Source organism: Protopterus annectens, chromosome 11.part0, assembly GCF_019279795.1.
Source record: "Protopterus annectens isolate FY-2018-M chromosome 11.part0, PAN1.0, whole genome shotgun sequence".
In the NCBI taxonomy this organism is placed as follows: domain Eukaryota; kingdom Metazoa; phylum Chordata; order Ceratodontiformes; family Protopteridae; genus Protopterus; species Protopterus annectens.
In genome coordinates this window covers 1,215,665,915-1,215,679,384 of record NC_056745.1, presented here as the reverse complement: position 1 = coordinate 1,215,679,384, position 13,470 = coordinate 1,215,665,915, and the positions used below count along the sequence as shown (strand labels likewise).

The 13,470-nt window shown below is 37.6% G+C and overlaps 1 protein-coding gene across 5 annotated transcripts in view; it reads left to right on the top strand.

The window, feature by feature from the left end:
* Positions 1-9,636, top strand: part of LOC122815796 (protein NLRC3-like) — a 590,699-nt gene extending 581,063 nt beyond the window's left edge. For all 5 annotated transcript variants that reach the window (XM_044088586.1, XM_044088585.1, XM_044088587.1 and 2 more), the window contains one exon: positions 8,342-9,636. In XM_044088586.1, the coding sequence (XP_043944521.1) occupies positions 8,342-8,657 (316 nt within the window). In that variant the 3' untranslated portion in view covers positions 8,658-9,636. The remainder of the gene's footprint in view (positions 1-8,341) is intronic.
* Positions 9,637-13,470: the final 3,834 nt, after the last annotated feature.

The following is a 13,470-nucleotide window of genomic DNA, read 5'->3' as shown; positions in this document are numbered from 1 at the left end:
GGAATTGCATGATCGTGACTCCTTGGATCATAGACTAGATAACAGTGTCACTAGTAGGGTAATAACTAAGCCTGCTATTATTACAAACTCCACAGCCGATTTTAAAGTGTATAACTTTTCTTCTGTTGTTGTTCTACTGACATTGTTGAATTTTTATCTAAGGGCTATACATATGTTTCTGAAAAGACATTTGACTTGGTCAAAACTATCATTGACGTCAAGTTATTTTCACGGAAATTGAATTTTAACTTGATGATGGGTGCTAGTGTTGATAGAATTAACATTGACCCATTTAGAATTGCCAGTACATATAACCCCCCTTGCACCCACTAGTACAAAGTTTTGAGCAGATGTGCGAGCTGGATATCAGGCAGGGGGTTAAGCACACTTATAAGTCTAAAAGGAATGACCATATCAGTAAAGCTGAATGTGAATATCTTGATTATATTCGAACGCAAGATATATGTATCTGTAAGCCCGACAAGGGAGGTGGGCTGGTAATTTTTGATAACCTAGATTATCATGAACGTATGGTTCAACTTTTGGATAGCCCTTCATACTCACTTAGTTCACTTTCTGAGGTCAACAGAGCATATAGATCCATAAAGAGCAGCATAGAAGACATGTTTGTTGAAGGTAGGATTGAACAAAAAATGTTTAATTACATGACCACCACTTATCCAAGGTTTCTGTACCTTTTTGGTATACCAAAAATTCATAAAAGCATCACTGACCCTCCAATGAGACCATTAGTTGACGGTCATGGATCTCCTACCTACCCATGTGCCAAATTTTTCGATTCTATATTACAGAAATATCTGGTGTTTGAAACTCAAATTTGTAAAGACTCATGGTCTTTCCTTGTGAAAATTGACAAGTTAGCATTTGACACAAGTAACAACTTCCTTACAGTCGACGTGAAAGACCTCTATATGTGCATACCACATGATACTGGCATTGAATGGGTCACTTTAGTTCTTAGGAAAATGGAGCCACCAAAATGGAAATTTCTGTGGTCGTCGAACTACTTGAAATAATTTTGTACAGTAATTATTTCATGTTTGGTGAGAATTTCTATTTACAAAAAGTGGGAGTTGCCATGGGCTCCCCTTGTGGGGCGAGCATAGATAATGCAGTCATGGCACATTGGGAAACTGAATTTGTGTTTAAGAACCCTGAACTAATGAAATACATCACATTTTACACTCGCTATTTGGATGATATCTTCATCGTAGTAAAAGGTGATGTTAACATCAGCAACATGATGTTGGATAAATTTAATAAATCTACACATTTTTTGAGCTTCACTTCTTCTTATAGTAATGTAACTACAACTTATTTTGACATCTCATTGTCAAAAAACTGTGAAGCGTGTAATTATGTAGCCAACATTCATAGGAAAACCACATACTCAAATTCCTTCTTGCATTTTACAAGTTGCCACCGTAGCCACCAGAAACGATCAGTGATAAAAGGTTAACTTGTTAGAGCAGCCCATATAGTGAGTCAGGATGATAATTTCCACAAAGAATGTGATCTACTTATGAGTATATTCACACATAGGGGTTACCCTTTAAAACTCCTTGATGATTTAGTCTGGGAAGTTACAGTTAAAAGGTGTAATGGCATATATAAACCTTTATTGACCATAAAACACCATCAGTTGGAACAAAGTACCGTCACCCATTCACCAACAGAAGGGTGCACCATAACCCACTTGGACAAACTTTCACACTTAGGTCCGAAACTTATTTTAATATTTAATTCATCTAGTTACCAATGTATTGAGAGCATAAAGAAAAAATAGGCATTATATAGGAGTAACCCCACTTTTGTTACTAAAGTTGGTGACCATCCCATCATTACGTTTAGAAGGGGCAAAAACCTGAAATCACTGTTAGAACAACCTGCTTCCAACTTCACGAGAACTGTTGGCATGTACAAATGCCAAAGTTGTAACTATTGTAAATACATAATAGAGACTAACAGAGTCACCACACAGAACTTCCAATGTAAGGTAAGGAGTAGGTACAACTGTAACTCCAAAATGGTGGTGTATATGGCATTATGTCAAGGTTGCCCTGCGTTCTATGTTGGGAAAACCGAGCGTAGACTCCGTGAATGCATTTACGAACACCAATATGCAATAACTAGGAACAAATTGGACAATGCACTTGCCAAACATATTTCAAAACATATGAACCACAATTTCAAATTTTTAGTAATAGACCAGGTGAACAATGACAGAAGGGGCACCCTTACATCTTTTGTTAGAGGAATCAGAACTTACCTGGCAAATCAAACTGGATGCTTGTATCTTTCCAGGTCTCAATGAGTCCTGTTCTGTAAGCAGCATTATTAAATTGAAAAGTTTGAAAAGGTGAGAGTAAGTTATTATGGTTTAGTAACTCCCTTAGCTCATCATCTATGAACTAAGTACATATTAGCTGTCACTTGTTCATATACACTTGTTAGATTTATTTTATTTGTTCAATTTTTTTTTAATTTTACTATGTAGTTTTGGTTTGTGAACCTTTGCTTACTTTTATTGTGTTAATTTCCAAGTTTATGCTTCTGTTATGAAGTTTCTTTAGGGTGTTTGACAATCATCATTTTGGTTCTTCATGGAGGGTTTTGTATAAAAGTTTATTTTAGGCTTACTTCATGGTGCATGTTAACAAGCAATGTAGCAGTCCTAATTAATTATCTTAATTAAATGTGTGCTATGATTGGGCTACTACATTAGGTTAAAATGCTTTTAAAGGAATTTTTTAAAAAAGGTTTTTTGTATGTCTGAAGAAGTCTGCACACAGTGCAGACGAAAAGCGCTTCATTAAACTGTCATCTGGTGAACATTAGCTTTGGATTTCGCTTTTTACTGCAAAATTTGGATATTGAGGTGCGCACTCTTGACAGCTACAAGATAAACATACAGAGCTTCATTTTACAGCAGTTCTAATTATTTTTTAGTCAGTTGAGTCAGGGACAGCAGGCAAAGATGTCAGCAGAGGATTATAGCAAGATGACCAGGAACCAGTTGGCCAAGGTGTGCAAAGCCAAAGGACTGGTACATGCCAATCAGACTAAGAAAGCAATGATCTCAGCCTTAGTCACAGCTGCAGAGCACACCAGCAGCTCAGAGGATATCCAGTTTGGTGTTGGGGATAAGCAGCCTTCTGAACCAGATAGTGTATCTTTTCTTCAGAGGACTTAAAAATTTGTTTGGAGTTAAGGAGACTCGAACTGGAAGCAGAGGAGAGAGAGGGAGAGAGAGAGAGAGAGAGAGAGAGAAGCAGCGTCAGTATGAACTGTAGTATTTGGTGGTGGAAGCTGAAGAAAATGAGAGGCAGAGACAGCATGAATAGGAGCTTCTAACCCTTTGACAGTGTTATGGAGGCAATGGGGAAGGGAATGACTGACACCCAAAAGCCATAAAGGTTAGTAAACTTTTTCCTCAGTACAAGGAGGGCGATGAATTTGATAGATGTATTTATATATTTGAGAGGGTATGTAAACAATATAATGTTAACCAAGGGCTCTGGGTATGGTTCCTGACCCCTTACTCCATGGCAGAGCTGTTATTGCAATTACTAAACTGTCTGATCTTGATTGTTTAAATTATGATTGTGTAAAACAATGTTTACTTGATTGCTTTAAATTAACTACTGAAATATATAGAAAAAAGTTTCATGAACATAGATGCAAGGCAGATGAAAGTGCGTGTGATTACACTGCTGATTTAAATACTTTCACAGGTGGATGAGTGGGTGTCAGCTGACCACTTTTGAAGACCTGCCAGACCTTTTGGTGAGGGAACAAGCTCTAAGCACTTTGCCTGAGGACATGAGGATAAGGTTAGCAGACCAAGAGTTTAACTAAGCAAATAAGTTGGGGTAAAAAGGAGATCTCTACCGCTGCATAAGAAAGGGATATCCAGTGCTGCACATGGACCGAAGGGAAACCATGGGGGCAGCCTAAAATACTCCAACAGAGTTCACCAGTAACAGGGGAAGCCACTAGTTCAAGAACACAGTCAGGATCAGTGATTAGATGTTTCAAAGGTAATCAGAGGGACCATGTAGCATACAAATGTTCATTGAAGCAAGGGGAGAAACAAAAGGTGAGGGAGCTAGCACGTGGGAATGACAGAATGCCAGTGATAAGTTGTCTGGAAACAACAGAGGTGCCAAATTATCCTCAAAATTTGTAACCTATCTTAGTAGATGGAAGACAGACCACTGCTATAAGAGACACAACCACTGCAGGACTCACAATAGTTATATCAGAAGCTAAGGAGGAGCAGTACTTGCTTGGGCAGTCTACATCAGTAAAAGCTTCGGGTGGGACTCCATTCCAAATACCTTTGGCCAGGGTTCATCTTGACTGGGAGAGTGGAAAAGAGAACAAGCAGGTAGGTGTGTTTGAGGGTATCCCTGCAGATGTCTTATTAGGGAATGATTTTGATAGTGTAGTACCTTGAGTGCATGCAGTAGCATGCAGTCAAGTTTGGAGACAGGCACATAGGTCTCATAGCCTGGGGGAGATCCAGACAGATCTTAGTCCTGAAGCCGGGACTGGTGATGTGGTTACTTCAGGGAGGGAGCTGCCTTGTAGCAGTGAGCCTGAAGGTGAACCACAGCTGCTGGTAGGTACTGGTGTTCCCATGGACATGGTGACTGCAAGGACAGAGGTGAATGGTGGTATCCAGGTTGACAGTGAGACACTGCTGAGAGAGGGTACTGAGCTTCCTGTGGAAGGGGAGTAGGGCAGGGTCACAAAAGTAGTGTTAAAAGTTAAACAGTTATACAGAGTCAGCTGCATACCCCATGCACAGAACAGATGAACTTTAGAACAGCTAGGTGGGACTAAGTGTCTAACCACCATTGATCTCACCAAGGGATACTGGCAGGTGACCTTGACTCCCATTGTTAGAGAGAGGTCAGCTTTTGTAACACCCTTTGCGTTATATGAGTTTACAAGGATGCCCTCTGGGATGAAGAATTCCCCCAGCAACCTTACAGAGGTTAGTAGATCATATCTTATTAGGAGCAGGAGATTATGTTCTTGCTTATTTGGACAATATTGCCATTTACAGTCTTTCCTGGCAAGAGCACCTTCAACATGTCAGGGAGGTCTTCGGTAGATTAAAAAGGGCAGGGTTGACCATTAAGCCTAGTAAGTGTCAGGTGGGTATGGCAGAGGTCTCCTACCTAAGACATAGAGTAGGGAGTGGTAAGATTAGTCCAGAACCCGCTGCCAGAGTGGAAGCAATTCAGGTGTGGTATGTCCCTGTTACAAAAAAGCAGGTGAGAGCTTTCTTAGGGACAGCAAGGTCTATAGGTAATTTGTGCCGAACTATAGTATAATAGCTGCACCCCTTAATGGCCTAACAAGGAAAAACAAGTAGTGTGGACCACAGATTGTGAGAAGGCATTCCAGAAGCTTAAAGAGGCTTTGGAATAACCCCTGTTTTAGCTAGTCCAGATTACAGCATGAAATTTGTTATACAGGTGGATGCTTCAAATTATGGGGTGGGGGCTGTACTCAGCCACTTTCCTCAGAGGGAGAAGAGCATCCCATTGTATACCTTAGGTGTAGGCTGCAATACAGGGAGGAATGTTATGCAGCTGTGGAGAAAGAATGCCTAGCCATAGTATGGACATTGCAAAAGCTTCAGCCTTACCTATATACAAGAAATTCACTGTGGTTACAGACCATAACCCTTTAACATGGCTAAACAGAGTCAGTAAGCCAAATGCCAAGTTACTGAGGTGGAGCAAAGGGCTACAGGCATATGACATGATTGTTCAATACTGTAGTGGGATCAATAATGCTAATGCAGATGGACTGTCAAGAAGGGGTATGGGTTGATACATTTTCAGTCAGTCCCATTTTTCTCATGCAATGATTTTCTAGGGACACTTGAAAATCTAGCTTCAGTCTTCAAAGAGGGGAGTAATGTGAGGATATTAGCTATTGTTGCCTGTGCTAGCATGACTGGCTGAAATTTTGCAAATACTTGTAAATAATTGTAAATAAACCTGTGTTATATATGCCAGCATGACTAGCTATAATTTTGTAAATAAGTTTGTTTTTTGAACATTACTTTGATTTATGTAAAATGTTTGAATGAAACTGTGTTCCTCTGGCTAACCAAATGTACAAGTTCTGAATGTAGGTTATGCCAGTCAGCTGACCTAGATGTGATATCACCTTGTGCCTGAGCTGAAAGAAATATAATCTCCATGGCAACTGTATTGCTTACTTTTTAAAGTCTGATATGAGAGAGTAGAATTCTCATAACAGCTTTCTGTGGCTTTTTAAAAATTCTGCTATAAAAGCAGGTGCTAGTTAGTTAGCGTTCAGCAGTTCAGTAGTTATAGTAGTTGCTCAGTTGTTGTTCAGTAGTCATTTGCTGTTTTCCAGATCAGTAGTTATCACTCAGAGTTTTCCAGAGCTGTTCAACAAAGATAGTAGGAGTTGCTATTCCAGTCATTGGGGGTCAGACTACAGCCTGAAGACTGAAAATATATTCTTATTTTGCCTTGCAGAAGTAAGAGTGTCATCTTGCCTTGCTGAGTTAGATTAGACAGAGACAGTTAATCTTTAGACAGTTAGGGAACTTCAATTGGATAGTTAGAGTTTTTCCACAATCAGTGTAAAACCTGTCCTACAGTGTTATTTTCATAATTCTTGTGTTTGAAACTCTGTGGTTTATTGGAATTAATCATTCAGTGTGTGTGTGTGTGTGTGTGTGTGTGTGTGTGTGGGTGTGTGTGTGTGTGTGTGTGTGTGTGTGTGTGTGTGTGTGTAAATATATATATATATATATATATATATATATATATATATATATATATATATACATATATATGTGTGTGTGTGTGTGTGTGTGTGTGTGTGTGTGTGTGTGTATGTATATGTATGTTTTAAATCATTTTATTTATCAAATATTTTACTACCTTTTATTGGGGTTGGTTACTTAGAAAGTACTTTTAATAACCTGAGAGTGTTTATGCTTATTGTAATAACACCAGGACCACTCCGAAAAGCATTACTGATTACATTACATGCTACCATTTATATTAATATTTATTTTACTCAGTGTAATTTAACACCTCTTTTGAAGGGTATTGTGGTATTTGACTGGTGGTAGCCATTACCTTGTAAATTGGGAAAGAGGACAAAGTAGGTAAATTTGTGCCAGTGTTTCCCAAGAGTGTTTGAATGTGTGAATATCAAATATTTAAGAGTAAGTGTATCAAATACCTAGAACTGTGGCACAGTGCTCTGCAGTGGTTCATGTGTAGACTCATTTGGGGACCTGGAGTGAAGCATATAGTCCAGTCCCAGGATTGGAGACCATTCCCAGTATAATCTTAGGGAAAATTGTGTATTTCTATCTCTGCTTTCAGTGACTCTCCCTTACTGGAGACAGTCATTAGTTACTGCCCTGGGTTTAAATGGGGTCATCACAAAGATCTTTGTCTTGCTTTTTGGGCTATGAAAGACCCTGTTTTACTAGATCTTCCACATCTCAGAAACACTGATAATGTTAGGAACACTCACTTCAAATCTGACAACTTATATTGTAACATAAATAGGGTATCTTAGAGTGAGTGTTTCATTACCCAAGGAATTCAATCCAATGTATGGAACAAAGTTAAACTTCCCTTGCATTTTAAATGGTGTAACAACTTACTTCCTTCAAGTGAAGTTTTCATAACTGGATGGATTCACATAATTTACCCCAGGAATAAGTGGTATGACCTGTTTCAAAAAGGGAGGTAAATATACTGTCTATGCATCCAAGGATACATGGCAAGGCTACATAGGGTTGTTCTGTTTATAAAAGCACCAACCTATTAAACTATGATTAGGAATGATATGCAAACAGCTGGGTGGTTAGCCCTGTCCTAGTTTTTCTTCCATACCATTCACAAATACACTCAAACTTATGGCAACTTTAGTGTCCAGTGCATCTACTGCATGTTTTTGGACTGTGGGAGGAAGCTGTAGCAGTCAGAAAAAAAAGAAAAACACATGAACACAGAGAGGACATGCAGACTTCACACAGAAGGCACCCCGTACATGAATTGAACCAGAGAACCTCTTGCTGTGAAGTAACAATGCTATTCCATGTGCCACTGTGCTATCCAACCACTGTGTAATTTAAATGTTTGCATGTAAATGTCTTTCATACAGCAGTGCAATCAGCAAACTTCAGACATTATCAAATACTTATTGTTTATATATTAGAAGACCTGTTAAAATTGTATTAGATTTAGTGTATTTCCCTGCTTGCATTGGCCATTTTAATGAGCACCTTATCTTGTTTCAGCATGTGTTGCAACCCCCTTGGAATAGATGCACTGAGGAGAATCCAAGACATCACTGCACAGTGCCCAGTAAAGATTGTAACTCGAATTGTGGAAGATGAAGGTCTTATCAGTTACACAGCCGGCCATGTGAAGGCAGCTTTCACTGAATGGCAGCAGTACAACCATGTGTGGCTTCAGTCACTTCTTCAGGCTGTACTTCAAGATTTAACAGAGGAGGAACCAAGGAAAGAACTCCAAGAAAAAGTTATACATCTAAAGGAAGATATTAATCAGCTCCTGAAAATAATTAGAGATAAATATAGGGAAAGGCATTAAAATGTTATATTGTACAAGTCACATTGCCTGCATAGAAATGAATGGAGAAGAACATTATATTTAATACGTAGAAAATATTCCTATTCCCTGGCATGTTATTCCTTGACTAGCCAAGAGTGCTCACCATTTTCAAATGAAAACACTTAGATTCTCATAATGTGAGGACAGAGAGGAGAATGTAAACCTGAGCATTATTAAGAGGAGTCTGTTATTTGAAAAGTAACTTTTTTATGAAAGAATAAAAGCAAGAGAGAGAGTGAAGTAAAATGATATTTGGCCTGACTCAGTTCCTAGCGCACATGTGACACCTGATGCTTGGAGCCCCAGTGCTGATAAAAGTAAGCTGGCACATTGTGTGTGAGTACTTTAAGGCATTTTATCCACCAGTATTAGACTCTGCTTCCATTTGCAGGCTACCTATATATACTAAATTGGAGGACTTTTCCTCAGAGAAAGGGAATACTCTTAAGAAACTGCAGCATCAGAATTAATATATATTCCCCCACATTTGTATATAAAGCATTAGCATTCTGGAAGTCATGACTCCAGTTTTCTGGACTTACAACAGACTTACGACATGTCTTGCAACATACTACACAAACGTTTTCAGAGTAATAATATACTAAATAGTTAAGAACCTTCACCCTTAACAGAGCTTCATCTGATCTAACTCCAGATTACATTTATGTCACGTAATCTGGAGTTTGATCTGATGAAGCTCTGTTAAGGACGAAAGCATTCATCTTTTTAATATATTTTACTTTTCAATAAAAAAGTATTGATTTCTAAACCAGTTATACATGATTGATTACTCTGAAGTTTCAAATGAGATCTGTTACAGTTTTTTTCTCATTGTAAGATGTTTTAGGCAGCAACTTTGTTTTCCTTACAGTTTAATGCTTTTCCTTAAGGGTAGGAGACATCTTACCCCCTAGGGTGGGAAAACTATTGTACCTTACTACAACGATGTTTTATATATATATATATATATATATATATATATATATATATATATATATATATATATATATATATATATATATATGTGTGTGTGTGTGTGTGCGCGCGCGCGTGTGTGTGTGTGTGTGTGTGTGTGTGTGTGTGTGTGTGTGTGTGTGTGTGTGTGTGTGTGTCAATCTGCATTGTCAAAGTTGTAATTCATATGCATGTTACACATGAACTCTGTCACACTGCCCTTTTCATTTCTCCAAAAAATATACTACATCTTTAATTACTCTAACAACTTGGAGAAGTATGGGGTAAAACCTTTCAGAATCCCACTTTTAGCCTTCACTCAAGTGATAAATTCTTTTGTATCTATTCCATTTAAAGTTAATTTTTCCCTTGTCCTTGGCAATATAGTTTGTATGTGCCTGTGCATATCCACCCTTTCTAATAACCTTGGTGACATTTTTCCTTTTGACTGTTGGTCATTTAGGATAACAAATCCGTGAATTATCTATACATGGACAGAACTACCATATTTCTTCATTTTGTAACATATTTCTTTTTAAAGTGCTCTCATTTTGAAGTAGCTTAATTCGGGACAGAGTAAAAAACCAATAATCAAATGCAAAATGCTGTAAACTTCAGGGGGAGACCAAAATGAGTGCAAATAAATCCACCAAGTGTGAACAAATCACAACAACCAGTGAGAGCTAGATGCTTTATTCAGGATTTAGCACTTTCTTTCCTACCAGGAACTTCATCAGAATCTCTAGTAGGAATGAAAGCGCTAGTCATTTTGGTCTCCCTCAGAAGTTGACTGTGTTTTGCATTTTGCTAATTTGGTTAACTCCATCCCCCCTGAATGAAGACAAGTGCTACAAAATGATCATGGCTTTGAAGTGAGCTGCTACTGAATTGCATAGCATTGAGTAAAAGCTATGCAAGACCCAAGAGAAGTTGTATGCTGCATACTGCTTCTACAGCAATGCAGAAAGGCATGCCCTACCAAGGGTAGTGTAATACAAACATTATGTGAATGTTCCTTAAAGATATCACCCATTCCTTTATAATGATGACAGCAAATACTGATAAATAATATATTCCCAGCATATGCATCTGACCCAGGACTAAACCAAAAGCCTCCTTGTTAATGATCATAGACCTTGCCTCATACAAATCAATTCATGTATACACAAATGATCTAATGCGCAATGCTAATGTTGCTGCATCATAGGAAGGCTTGGGTTTTTTCCTCTTTATACCTGTAGTCCAATTCAAGTCTTGTTGGTTTATTTTACATCTCTGCCTCAGTCTGTATGTTTACCATTTAACCATATATAAAAACATGTAAACCATCATTCTTTTAACATCTTTTTAGGTGTAATACATCAAAGGTATGCTGTACAGCTTTTGATCTATTACAACTGGAAAGAAGTTAAAGAAGTTAAAAAGGCTAAAGGAATAACGGGTATGGAAGACCTGAAAGAATGTATAACTTGATTAGTAGGGCACAAGATGGGGCTGTGTGGGTGGGCAGGGTGATCAACAAGGTAATATGCTAGGTGACTTGGTTCCAGCAGCATTAAGACAGTGAGGAGCTATGTATGAGGACATTATCAGAAGTACCGCAGAAAGCAGGAAGTACTTTGGTAAACACATTTTTTAACAAAGGAAAATTAACTTTTTTTGAAAGGACATGCAGGAAAGGTTTGACTGAGTTGAACAGCCATTACAGGGAAATATGAATTTCATAGTACAAAGCACTAATTATAAGTAACTATGGAAATGATTTACACGTAATGGAATGAAATGGAGTTAGTTTTGTGTCATTTTATTACTCCACTTTTCGCAGTTAAAACTTGCAGTCGCAGTCCAAGCCACCCTTGTTTTGACATCACTCTTTAACTGAAACGGCAGGTTAAATGGATAATTTGCAATTAGAGCAACAGTTTCAAAATGAAGAAATATGGTATATCTCTAAAAGAAAATAAACACCTCTCTGAGCTCTGCCTTGTCAAATTCTACCCCGCTATATTCTTTTATAATAGATAATAGATGTTACCCACCACAGATTCACCTACAATGTAAGTACTCAACATAATAAATATTTCCATTTCAACTGGAAAGTTACATGACGATAACTGTCTCTGGTTCAGCTAGATTATGGAGATTAAAATAAGGAAAATGGGCCATATATGAGAGTTACTGAAACATTGCTTGCTCTAGAAAGCTGTAAGGATTTTCTGCAGAGAGTCAGATGGTTGTATGATTTATTTACATGTTATCCTTATAGCTGATTATTATGATTTTGTTTCTGTTTTTAGATAATGTTATGTATATCTGTGTATATATATATATATATATATATATATATATATATATATATATATGTGTGTGTGTGTGTGTGTTTGTGTGTGTGTGTGTTTGTGTGTGTATGTATGTATATTTCAAATATTTTGCAGCACTATGCTTTATCTATAGGATTTACAGTGTGCACTTGTGTTAAGGTCAGAGTAGTCATGATAACTGCAATTAGCATTTCTAATATATAGAAATATTATACTGAGTTAGATGCAAGAATTAAAACGCTACCATTCCTTACATTATCAGAAAGAGATCCTTTTCTCATATGTACTCAACACCATCAAACTTTCTATTAACTGCATATCCCCCTTTATACCTGTCCCTCACCAGATGCTGCCAAACTGATAACCTACTTCTTCAGAAAATTAAATAAGCATGTATTTACATTCTTTAGGCTCAGGAACATTACAGGAAGGCCTTGATGATTTTCACTCTCTTACCTAAAAACATAGTCCAACTAATTTGTTAAAATAGGACGATATCACCCTATGGAATTTAACAAAAAAGGTAAAAAAAGCATGTAATACAAATGTAAATAAGCCACTCTTCTAGCTAACTTTTGATCCTTCTGGAAGGAGGTTAGCATTAGACTGGAAAACAAAAACATGTCCATCCACGCACTTATGTCTCCGCAGAAGAATTCAAAGCCACATTGTCAGAGTTCTCTATATGTCTTCTTTTCATACTTCATCCACTATCTTTCAAATTCTGATCTTTATATCATACTGCTCCACATTAAGAAGATTCCTATAAATAAACTGTTAAACTACTCAATGATTTCCTTAAAGACTGCCAACCAGGATCCATCAGTCTAGCACACCTTGTTTCTTAAGCTCTGCAAAGACTGTATATGTCATGTCTGTGCTATGTTTTCCAACCAGTCACAATGCCATGGCTAGTTTTTCAACCAGTAGAAGGAAGCAATAAAAATTCCTCCCACCACAAAATAAAATTCCCTCTCCCACTTCTTTAACTATTGTCTAACCCCCCCCCCCCAAATCTTGCTAAACTGCTTGAGAAAGCCATCTGTCTCTAAGCCTTCAAATTTATAAACATGTACCAGATTTGTTCTAGATTTCAGTATGGCTTTACATATGGTAGAAGGACCTAAGTTGATGTCTTCTCTTTAACTAATTTGTTCTATTTTTGTAGTCAAGAGCTAGGGCCACTACTCTAGCAGTCTCTTTACTGATTTTGCTAAATCCATAAATTCTGTCATTCACCACCCTTTCTTTAATTCCTTGAATTCTGCTAACATTCAAATGAAATCACAGACTGGTGGACAAGCTACATATCCAACTGATCTTTGAGGTTAAGGGTAACATTTGTAATTTCAGAAAAAGACTCATTTAATTCAGTCTCGGAAATCACAAACTGAATGAGCAAAATACAGACTTATTCATACTCAGACGACTGTGTCTCAGAGTATTTCCTTTTTTTTTTTCCTCTGCTGTAAGGCAATCTCAGAGTTAGTATTCAAGCAATAATGCCTGGCTAGATG